This window comes from Siphateles boraxobius, unplaced genomic scaffold (assembly GCF_051911475.1).
Source record: "Siphateles boraxobius isolate OS27281-9 unplaced genomic scaffold, OSU_SipBor_1 156, whole genome shotgun sequence".
Lineage (NCBI taxonomy): Eukaryota > Metazoa > Chordata > Actinopteri > Cypriniformes > Leuciscidae > Siphateles > Siphateles boraxobius.
In genome coordinates, this window is record NW_027508762.1 from 250,001 (window position 1) to 262,500 (window position 12,500).

Sequence of the window (12,500 nt, forward strand, 5' to 3'; positions counted from 1 at the left end):
CTATGCTGCCATACTTAACCCTCTGAGGTCTCTGAGGTCTCGCTTTTTTTCGTATCAGTGCAAAAGAAACTCAAAATACTCTGTTGATTTTGATCTTACATATTAAGTGTTGTACATCATTAGATCCTAAGTGTCTATTTTTTTTTGTGGATACTCACGATAAAAACAAAGTGTTGTGCTTTTCGCCAAATAAAGAAAAAGAAACATGATGCGCGTTCTGCTGCTTCTCTGTCAGTGAAGTCCATTCTGAAACACGTCTGAAAATTAACTGTAATTCCGCGAATACTTGTCATACAGGCACAAATGTTTTTTCCATAATGAAGCTTGAACTCTCTTCTTTTAAATGAATTAATTTATATAACAAAACAAATATTCTCAGTTTATGTAATCTGTATGAAAAGAGAGAGATGTCAGTCTTTTTCTTTCCAGCTCATTATACCTAATTACGCGTTAATGTGCCACGCCCACGGAGAGCGGGCGGTATTCAAGCGCAAATGATCTAAGGCAAGCCATTCAAACATGCCAACGCCCACCAGCTGGATTATAAAACACATTGTGTTTAGTAAGTATCTTACCACAGCTGTGTACACAGTGTATCCCTACCTGTGAGGAATAATACTATCTAATAACCCTGGAAAATGTACCAGAAGTGGTAGTTTCATTTCGAGGAGAGAGAGAGTGAGAGTGTGTGTGTGTGTGTGAGGGAGAGAGAGAGAGAGTGAGAGTGTGTGTGTGAGAGAGAGAGAGAGAGAGAGAGAGAGAGAGTGTGTGTGTGTGTGTGTGTGTGTGTGTGTGTGTGTGTGTGTGTGTGTGTGTGTGTGTGTGTGTGCGTGCGTGCGTGCGTGCGTGCGTGCGTGCGTGTGTGTGTGTGTGTGTGAGAGAGAGTGACAGAGTGATGTAGTAAGTCATTTATTCTTAAGTGCTTTGTTCTAATCGCGATATTGAATAGTGTCTATAAACCGCAAAAAGACTGTTTAAATATGAATTGCGGGTCTGTGTGTAGGCTAAATGATGAATGAACGACACAGACGCGCGCGCTTTGTTTACTACAGTTATACAGCGCGTGTCTGTGCCGTTCATTCACTCTCGCATCTACATTAGTAAACGTTATGTTTACATGAACACATGTCCTTGCATTCTTTGGGACCCTGTGACACACCTGTGTGAAAGGCTAATTAATATGCAGCTCATTATGTATGTGGCACATTATCCGGCCTTTGTCTTCTCAGGTGTGAACACGCCTCCAAGCATATTGCCTTTCCAAACAAAAGGTGTCTTATAAAATTTAAATCAATGTATTGTTTTGTGTAAATGATTAGGCACGATGATTTTCAGATCATTTTGAAGAAAAAATTCTAGGCAACAACGCCCATTAGTCAAAAGTCTTGTGGACACATATTTAGTATGTGTTTTGTGGCCTTATTTCAGACACTTTAAGTTTTAGTTTTTTCAATATCCATGCATAAACATTATTCTCTAAAAAATACAAACATGTACATGTTGCTCACATATTACGGTAGCCCCGTTTGTGCTATATAGAGTGAATTTACACCTTTGCCATTAACATGTTTATAAATAACTGAAAAAAGCACAAATGTCAGAGCACATCAGAACACCTCAAGGACCCCAAAAACCCCTTAGACCGCAGAGGGTTAATCTATGTATAATATAAAACAGAATTCAGTGATCTAAATAATAATGCATACCTCTTTAATGTGTAAATCTAAAATTAACAGTGATGCTTTACAGTAAAAAGTAAGTAGGCCTACACTTCAAGCAGAAGCTGATTTCCGCCACAGAAAAAAAAGGGAACTTGGACCTTTAATCTCGCAATTCTGAATTTCTTTTTTTGTTTATATCTCAAAAATACAGAATTGTGAAACAAAAAACCAAAGTTACTTTTTTGATTATTTATTACATGGTGTAAGCCAGCTTCCACAGCAACAGTAGTTAAACAATCATAGTGGAAGTTGAAGCTGTCGGACGTTCCAGCGCAGCCAGTGAAACACACTGAGGTGGAAAGTGTTCAGCCATTTGAAACGTTCAGGGAACATGAATGAGGACGGTACCTGAAACGGACTCTGGCTGTTGTGGTTCTTCACCTCTTTGTCAGCTCCTCTGACCAGCAGAACATGCGTGCACTTCTCCTGCAGGAGTCACAAACACATTCTCAATCTCTAACATCACGTCTCACGGCTGATATTTCCGACCAGTTGCACGAGACTAAGACTTCGGAACAGGATTTCCTCAACCACACCTGTATATTCCACTTTGTTTTCAAAATGATGCATGAAATAATCAGTATTTATTCTAGTAATTTCTGTGTTCTGTGTCACATTAACACTATTTGAAAAAGCTACCACTTTTTCACACTTCTCTACAAGGTTTTGAAGGCATTTTATTTTCTCCTACCTCTGTGTAATCCCTAAAACCCTTTGAGTACAAGGGTGTTTGCTTTTCCATTAGCGTCACCTACTGTCAGAAAGTGAATCTGCACTTTAATTAAGCCCATCTGCTACTTTTGTTCAGATTAATGCAGGAACAATATATATATAATTTAATAACAATAATTGATATTATTGAACACAAAATATAATCATTTATAATTCTGACTTTTTTTTAAAACATTGGTTTAAATGATAAAATGTGAGGTTTATCTTTTATAAAACGTTATGTCATCATTAAACAGTTTAGAATGTTACCATAGACATTGGAGTTTGTATAAAACCAAATTGCTACCTCAACATTTAGTTTTATTCTATTTATTCCAAGTTTTATTCTTTATCAGAATTTTCTGAAATGATTTCTTCCACTGCTGATTCCAATATATGTCTTTTTCTAACGAAACAACATCAATATTAATGTGTAAGGTAATTACACTTCCAAGGTAATAAACTGAATTTGCGTGTGTGCATCATTCTTCCTGACTCACAGTTATATAACAAAAGCCCACTTAAACACAAACCGAAGTTCAGTAGTTTACCTGTTTACTAAACAGTATAATGAAATGCTGTAGGTAAGTTTACAGCTGTAAACACACACCTGGTTGTAGAGAGCACAGATGTGCAGCGCCGTGTTTCCCGAGGCGTTCTGTGCGCTCATATCTGCTCCGTAAAACAACAGATGCTCGAGGTGTTGGACATGACCGTGTCGACAAGCCTGTTAGAAAACACACACGCACGCACACACTTTTCTATCGTCATGGTGACATTCTACTGTATAGACTGTTATTGTTTTATATACGCCTAATTATACATATTCTTGACTAATTGAACCCCCCACCCCTACCCCTCACCTTCACCCTCACCCTGAGCCTAACAGAAAACTGCATTTTACAACAAACACCAGAGGGCGCCATTTCTTGAAAAAACTACTTGCTGTCCAGCTTGTGTAAATAGAAAATCTTCTCTAATATGTTCAGTAGTCGCTTTATTGATAATACTTTCAATTGGTTTGTGAATATTTTTTCTGGTTTTAATGTGTTTATGCTCCTTGTCTATTTTGTTTGTTGTGCACTTGTTCAAGTTACACACTAATATAATCTTTGCTCTACAAAATATTGTTCACTAATATACACACTATATTGCCAAACGTTTTGGGACATCAAGTTCTCGCACAGAAAACAAAACTCCTCATCCATGTCTTTCTGGACCTGCTTTGTGCACTGGAGCACAGTCATGCTGGAACAGGAACATCCCCAATCTCTTCACACAAAGTTAGGAGCATGAAATTGTCCAAAATGTCTTGGTATGCCGAAGCATTAAGAGTTCATTTCACTGGAACTAAGGGGGCAAGCCCTAAAAAAACAACCCCACACCATAATCCCCCCTCCACCAAAATTTACACTTGGCACAATGCAGTCAGGCAAGTACCGTTCCTCCAGTAGTGAGGGAATTTCATGAATGGACTTATAAACCGATCACAGTACCACACTTGAATTCACTGAGCTCCTGAGAGCGACCCATTCTTTCACAAATGTTTGTTGAAGCGTCTGCATGCCTAGTGCTTGATTCTATACACCAGTGGCCATGGAAGTGATTGGCACACATGAATTCAATGATTTGGAGGGGTGTCCCAATACTTTTGGCAATATAGTGTTTATAGCCATATAATATGTGTTCATAATAGCTTTAAGTTGTGATAAAACTGAGTAAATGTTGAAGTATAGTAATGAGGTATGATTGAGACTAGTGTGTGTATCCTGGTCCTTCTCTCTGTAATAAAGCTGTGGATGTGTGTGAACACATCACTGAACACATCACTGAAGTTCACCTGGTGGATCTCATGCCATCCGTTCTCATCCTGGCAGCAGACGGAGGCGTGCTGGTTCAGGAGCAGCTCACAGCAGTGTGTGTGTGTGTCTCCGTCCGCCAGGACCGTGTGATACAGTGCCGTCAGACCACGACTGTCTCTGTAGTCCGGAGACGCGCCGAGCTCCAGCAGAGTCTGAAACAAGGAACAGGGAAAATAAACCAATCATCATTCTGCTTTCATATCTGCAGTTTCAGTTCCCAGAAACAAATAACCTTTTAGTGACTCATTAATTTATAATTCAGATTTTTTGAGTTCAAGATGGCGCCGAGTATGGCTGCTGCGTTGCGAGCTCCGTCACAACATGGTAGTTTTTTGTTTGTTCTGTTTACAGTTCTTTTGTTTTTTGTCTTGGATGTTGTCTGTCTTATTCAGTACGACATACAAACACTTTTGGACATTGGTTCCGCAATCGAACACCGAAAACCGGACTTTCATTTCTTCAGTGATGCCCCGCTGTTTACAAACACGGCAGCGGAGCCCTTTGTCTGGGCAGCTTGGCCGCGGAAACGCAGCCGGAGAAGGGGAAGAAGAGCCGGCGTTCTCGTCAGAGTAAGACGGCGTGCAAATCGACCCCCGCTTCCCAGTATTCTGCTAGCAAACGTTCAGTCTCTAGACAACAAGCTCTGTGAGTTGAGAGCGCGGATCTCTTTCCAACGGGAGACGAGGGACTGCTGCATTATCTGCCTTACAGAAACTTGGATGTCTGCTGAGATTCCAGACTCGGCCATCGAAACCGCGGGGTTCTCAGTGCACCGAGCGGATAGAGTTAAAGACCTCTCAGGTAAAAGCAGAGGTGGGGGTGTATGTTTTATGATCAACAAATCCTGGTGTGATCAGAGGCACGTACATTCAATCAAGTCTTTCTGCTCTCCTGATCTGGAATTTCTCATGCTTCTGTGTCGACCATTCTGGCTACCGAGGGAATTCACAGCGGTCATTATCACGGCTGTGTACATTCCCCCACAAGCCGACACAGACCGGGCACTAAAGGAACTGTATTGGGAAATAAGCGAGCAGGAAACCGCGCACCCTGAGGCCGCGTTCATTGTGTCCGGGGACTTTAACAAAGCCAACTTCAAGAAAATAGCACCTAAATACCACCAACACATAAACTTTAACACACGAGGGGACCGGGTTTTGGATCATTGCTACTCCCCTTTCCGGGATGGCTACAAATCCCTCCCCCGCCCACCTTTTGGCAAATCGGATCACTCTTCCGTTCTCCTTCTGCCCGCTTACAGGCAGAAACTGAAACAGGAAACACCCGCCCTCAAAACGATCCAGTGCTGGTCGGACCAAACAGACCAATCAGACACTATGCTTCAGGACTGTTTTGATCACGCGGACTGGGAGATGTTCCGGTCGGCCTCTGATGACGACATCGAGGCTTATGCTGATAGCGTAACCTGTTTCATCAGGAAGTGCGTAGAAGACGTTGTTCCGATCAAAACAATACGGATTTACCCGAACCAGAAACCATGGATTAATGGCGATGTTCGTGCAGCACTCAACGCGCGGACCTCCGCTTTTAACTCCGGGAGTGCGGAGGAGCAAAAACAAGCAAGTTATGCCCTCCGAAAAACTATCAGAGCAGCAAAACGCCAATTCAGGGACAAGATTGAAGGACAGTTCAACACCACCGACTCTAGAAGCATGTGGAAGGGAATTAATAGCATTACGGACTATAAAGGAAACATAAACTCCACAGTGAACAACACTGCCTCTCTCCCAGATGAGCTGAACACTTTTTATGCTCGATTTGAGGGAACTAACATCCCCCTCGCGGAGAGAGTTCTCGCGGCTGAAGCTACAGAGGTTAGTACACTCTCCGTCTCTGTAGCGGATGTAACCCGATCTTTCCGTCGGGTGAACATCCGTAAAGCCGCGGGTCCAGACGGTATTCCGGGCCGCGTCATCAGAAAGTGCGCGAACCAACTAGCTGGTGTTTTTACGGACATTTTCAATTGGTCCCTCTCCTTGTCTGTAGTCCCCACATGCTTCAAAACGTCCATCATCGTACCTGTACCGAAGCAAACCAACATCACCTGCTTAAATGACTGGCGCCCTGTTGCTCTGACCCCCATCATCAGTAAATGCTTTGAGAGACTAGTCAGAGATTACATCTGCTCTGTTCTACCTTCCTCACTGGACCCACTGCAGTTTGCATACCGCAATAACCGCTCCACTGATGATGCTATTGCATCTACAATACACACTGCTCTCTCCCACCTGGAAAAGAGGAACACATATGTGAGAATGCTATTTGTAGACTACAGCTCAGCATTCAATACCATAGTGCCCTCCTTGCTTGATGTGAAACTCCGGGCTCTGGGCTTAAACAGCTTGCTGTGCAGCTGGATCCTGGACTTCCTGTCAAACAGACGCCAGGTGGTTAGAATAGGCAGCAACATCTCCTCATCACTGACCCTCAACACTGGAGCCCCACAGGGCTGTGTTCTCAGCCCACTCTTGTACTCCTTGTACACATATGACTGCGTGGCAACTCACAGCTCTAATTCCATCATCAAGTTTGCTGATGATACTACGGTCGTAGGTCTGATCACCGACAACGATGAAACGGCCTACAGAGAGGAGGTGCTCACTCTGACGCACTGGTGTCAGAGGAACAACCTCTCCCTCAACATCAGCAAAACCAAGGAGCTAGTGGTCGACTTCAGGAAGAACGACAGAGAACACAGCCCCATCACCATCAATGGAGCACCGGTGGAGAGAGTCAGCAGCTTCAAGTTCCTCGGTGTCCACATCACAGAGGAACTCACATGGTCCGTCCACACTGAGGCCGTCGTGAAGAAGGCTCATCAGCGCCTCTTCTTCCTGAGACGGCTGAGGAAGTTTGGAATGAACCGCCACATCCTCACACAGTTCTACACCAGCACCGTCGAGAGCATCCTGACTGGCTGCATCACTGCCTGGTATGGCAATACTACCAGCCGTAACCGCAAAGCCTTGCGAAGGGTGGTGCGCACTGCCAGCCGTATCATCGGAGGTGAGCTTCCCTCCCTCCAGGATATTTATGCCAGGCGGTGTGTGAAGAAAGCTCGGAGGATCATCAGAGACTCTAGCCACCCGAGCCATGGGCTGCTCTCACTGCTACCCTCAGGCCGGCGGTACCGCAGCATCAGGACACACACCAGCCGACTCCATGACAGCTTCTTCCCACAAGCAATTAGATTTCTAAACTCTTGATCCCTCATGATCAATAACCATAAACATTCTAACTGTCAACACAGCACAACATAACCTACTGCATTTACATAATATATATATATATATATATATATATATATATATTTGCACCTTACGAGTATCTATTCTATGTATAATTACCTCTTTTTGTATTTTTGTATACTGTTGTATATTGTAAATTGTTGTATATTGTATATTGTTGTATATTGTATACTGTTGTATATTGTACATTGTATATTATTTATTGTTCTGTTAGTGTATATGGTACTGTGAGTAATTGTGCGCACATTAGATGTGTAATCTATGTAAATCTGATGTTTGCTGTAATTGTTTTCGTCACATCGTGTCATACTGCTATGTTGCTCGGAACTGCACCTAAGAATTTCACCCACTGTTGCACTTGTGTATATGGTTGTGTGACAATAAAAGGATTTGATTTGATTTGATTTGAGATCAAGTTTCTTTGTATTGTGTTGTTTTCATCATCTTGTGTTCGAGATCCACTTATGGGAAGGGCCTTCGCACCTGACATCTGCAGAAGCATCCAATTGCACAAAGTCTGGCATGACAGACAGAAGAGAGTGTCCAATGCCAGCTAAGGGACCCGCCCCTTACCAAGTGTATAAAACACCTGCACACACTATCTTTCCTCAGTTGATATTCGCTTCTCGCGAGCTCTTTGCTGCGCAGCTCAACTGTTTTGCTGAATTCACTGATGAGGCTGAAGTGCCAGCCTCATCAACACTGTGAAGGCCTCATGGACACCTCAACAAACTCGTCTCCATACCGGCGGGGATGACTCCGACACCAAACCAGATGAACTGGATAAATATTGTGAAAGTTCTGATCCAATCTGATTCCCATCCCATCCTACCTCTAACTTATAATGCTGCCTAAATTATAATCATACACTGTTCGTTTATTGGCCAAAGGAGGACTGTATTTCCATCCCTGTATTTCTTCGCTGGACTATGAGCCGCCCGGCTCAGGCTCGGACGAGGACCCCTCTATAATCGACTGCTCGGACGAAGAGGAAACCATCCCATCTGCCCAAGTTCCCCCGGTTAGCGGCTCGGCTGCACTGCCGCACCCGGTCCTTCTCGAGGTGTGTGAGCGAGCGGCCGCTCGTCTCAGCATTGAATGGCCGGCTCTCCAGAACGCCACCAACTAAGAGAGGGATGTGTACGACGGCAAACTCCTAGGCCCCCCAAACAGCTCATGCCTGTCCTCCCCGCGTGTGCCCATTGGACACAAGTGATTGTGTGAACTCTCACGTGGCACGTGACAGCCAGGGAGTCTGTCTCGGCTCCATAATGGGTGATCTGCACCATAACGAAGGGCTACAGACTTCAGTTTGCCAGAAAACCCCCAAGTTTCAGCTGAGTTATCTTTTCTCACACAGAAAAGAACTCCGCTCACATTCTGAAAGAGATCTCTTCTCTTCTCGAGAAGGCTGGGCGGTGCGAGTGGTACCTCTGCATCAATGCCATCAGGGATTGGCAAAGAAGGACATTTTGCTTCGTCCTATTCTGGATCTCAGAGTGTTGAACAAACATTTGAGGATATACCATTTCAAAACGTTAACTCACGGCATTCTCTCTCGACCTGTAAAACAGAACGATTGGTTCACATCGATCGATCTGAAAGATGCTTTTTTCCACATAAGCATTTATCCTCCACACAGGAAGTTTCTTCGATTCGCCTACCAAGGCATATGTTACGAGTTCACAGTGCTTCCGTTTGGGCTCTCATCAAGCCCAAGGACATTTTGTCTGTGTGCGGAGGCGGGGTTAGCACCGCTGAAAATAGTGGGGCTCAAAATCCTGACATACATAGACGATTGGCTGATTATAGCCGGTTCGAGAAAGATAGTGATGAAAACACTGCTCGTGTGCTCGTTCACATCACAGCGCTCGGCTTCAGAGTGAATGTGAGCAAAAGCAATTTCACTCCAGCTCAGAAAGTTATTTTCCTGGGGCTGGAGCTGAATTCAGTTACAATTTGTGCGCGTCTCTCACAAGAGCGCATTCATTCCTTAATGAATTGCCTCTCACAATTCAGAGAATTAACATTATCGTCCACGTCTCAGGCTACAGGGTCTCATGGCTTCGGTAATACATGTCCTGCCTTTGGGCCTTCTGAGAATGAAGTCGTTTCATGAAGGGGGTTTTATCTCTTCATCTCCGCCCTTTACGCGATCTCCTCCGCCGCAGTGACGCGCTCGTGCACAGCAGCGCTGCTCCACTGGAGGAATACTGATTTTTATGCGCATGGGCCCTCTCTGAGCGATTAAGCGGCGGAAAGTAGTAATGACAGATGCGTCCTTCACAGGATGGGGAGTCAAGGCACCTTTATTTATCTAGCGCTTTTTACAATACAGATTGTATCAAAGCAGCTTCACAGTGATAACAGTGAAATAATACAACAAAGTTAGTTTCTAGAAGAAAATTGCATCATCGTCCAACTTAAGTATGGCAGATCAATAATATTATTGAATATTAAATGTCCCCAACATAACAGATACAAGCTAAAAGCCAAGGCAACAGTGGCAAAGAACCGAAACTCCATCAGGTGACAGAATGGAGAAAAAACCTTGGGAGAATCCAGGCTCAGGATGGGAGTCACACAAGAGGGCAGAACAGTGAATGGTGTGTGGCCAAGCACACTTCACTCAGCCTATTTAATTATTTAGAGCTCCTCGCTGTGTAGAAGGCTCTGAATAATTTTCTGCCTCGCTTGCAGAAGTATCATTAGCTGGCATTGGACACACGTTTCTGTCTATCATGCCAAACTTGGTGCAATTGGATGCTTCTGCAGAAGTCGGGTGCGAATGCCCTTCCCATAGGTGGATCTCGCCACTCGATGTTTCAGGGAACCGGGTTATGAACAGTAACCTTTCATAATACACGTTGTTTCAAAGCAGATTCACAGAAAATGTCACAGTTAGTGTTCTGTTATCAGTCAGAGATGATTGTGTTACAGTGACTTCCATATGACAGTGATATACACCTATAATATAGTACATGTTATAAAACAAAAATACTGCAAACCATATAATAAATAAATTCTAAAGGGCAAGAACTTGCTTTTACTGATCATATGCTTAAATGCCAGCAAAAATAGATAAAATAGAACTTGTTAGAACTTGTTGTTATTGTTAATAAGATAATATAATGCATGTTGCATACCTTGAGCGCTGGCTGGTTTTTAGCGCGAGCAGCTTTATGAAGAGCCGTCATGCCGTCTTTATCCCTGAAGTCCAGATGAGCTCCTCCGTTCCTCAGAGCTTTAATAAACTCCAGCTTATTCTCCAGCTGCGCCGAACAGGTGAGTGGAGTCTCTACGACACACACATACACACACACACAGACACACACACACACACACACATACAGACACATGGTCAGGTACGGTGAATGAGTGGGATGGTCAGGTACGGTAATCTCAGGCTCAGACTCGTGTGTGTCAGCTCCTCCAGTACCTCCGGTCTCTGTGTCCTGGTAGTTTGGGTCCAATCCTCTCTCTAGCATTCTGGAGAACTTCTCTAGCTCATCACGCTGGATGTAATCCATGAACTTCCTCAAGCTGGCCTGGAGAGAGAAAATAAGACAAAAAATAAAGCCATTAGGTACATAAAGGCTTGCAGAGATGCATCAACAGCTCATATCAGGTACATTACTTAAAGTAAGAGTTTATCATGACTTTAATCAGTCTGATGTTCGATGAATCGCCTGTGTTTGTCAGGGTGGAGAAAACTCTCCAGATCCACTGGATCTTATGCGTCTTTGCTCTCACCTTCGCGTGAAGTCTGGCGATCTGCTTCTCATCCACACTGGACTGATTGTACAGTCTGGTTTTGTAGCGAAACTGCAGGAACAAAGAAACTCCGCAGGGTTTCATTGCAGCAATTGCATGATAACATATATTTATAATCCTCAGAATAAAGACATTCATACTCTTATGGTGTATGGCTGTAGTCTGAAGTGATCGAGCTGTTGGAAGTTCTGCTAATGCATTTTATGATGGTGATGATGCTAAATGTTAATTTATGCATAAACTATCAAACATGTAGTTATTCATGTATGAATCCATATGACTCCAGTGGTAGTTAAAGTTAAATCTTCATTGCTTCATGATTATTTTAGTCCTTCACTAATCATTAGTTCATGTTGAAGAAAGTAGTTCATTCAGGTAGTATTATAAAGTAGGGCTGCACGATTAATCACAAAGAAACCGCACGCGATTTGGCAAAGACTGTGATTATTTTCTGCGCAGCTTGTCAGTGCAGCGGCTGATCGGTCGTAAATACTCCACATATCCCTCTGAACACCAGACTCTCACACACACACACTCCACATATCCCTCTGAACACCAGACTCTCACACACACACACTCCACATATCCCTCTGAACACCAGACTCTCACACACACACACTCCACATATCCCTCTGAACACCAGACTCTCACACACACACTCCACATATCCCTCTGAACACCAGACTCTCACACACACACACTCCACATATCCCTCTGAACACCAGACTCTCACACACACACACTCCACATATCCCTCTGAACACCAGACTCTCACACACACACACTCCACATATCCCTCTGAACACCAGACTCTCACACACACACTCCACATATCCCTCTGAACACCAGACTCTTACACACACACTCCACATATCCCTCTGAACACCAGACTCTCACACACACACTCCACATATCCCTCTGAACACCAGACTCTCACACACACACTCCACATATCCCTCTGAACACCAGACTCTTACACACACACTCCACATATCCCTCTGAACACCAGACTCTCACACACACACTCCACATATCCCTCTGAACACCAGACTCTCACACACACACTCCACATATCCCTCTGAACACCAGACTCTCACACACACACTCCACATATCCCTCTGAACACCAGACTCTCACACACACACTCCACATATCCCTCTGAA

At 43.9% G+C, this 12,500-nt stretch overlaps 1 protein-coding gene across 2 annotated transcripts in view; it reads right to left on the bottom strand.

Annotated features, from left to right (window-relative positions):
* The window catches only part of shank2a (SH3 and multiple ankyrin repeat domains 2a), a 74,960-nt gene that overhangs the window by 41,819 nt on the left and 20,641 nt on the right, over positions 1-12,500 (bottom strand). For both annotated transcript variants that reach the window (XM_077230935.1, XM_077230936.1), the window contains exons 4-9: positions 11,317-11,388; positions 11,003-11,111; positions 10,710-10,861; positions 4,273-4,446; positions 3,043-3,159; positions 2,070-2,147 (exon numbers count right to left, since the gene is read on the bottom strand). In XM_077230935.1, the coding sequence (XP_077087050.1) occupies positions 2,070-2,147; positions 3,043-3,159; positions 4,273-4,446; positions 10,710-10,861; positions 11,003-11,111; positions 11,317-11,388 (702 nt within the window). The remainder of the gene's footprint in view (positions 1-2,069; positions 2,148-3,042; positions 3,160-4,272; positions 4,447-10,709; positions 10,862-11,002; positions 11,112-11,316; positions 11,389-12,500) is intronic.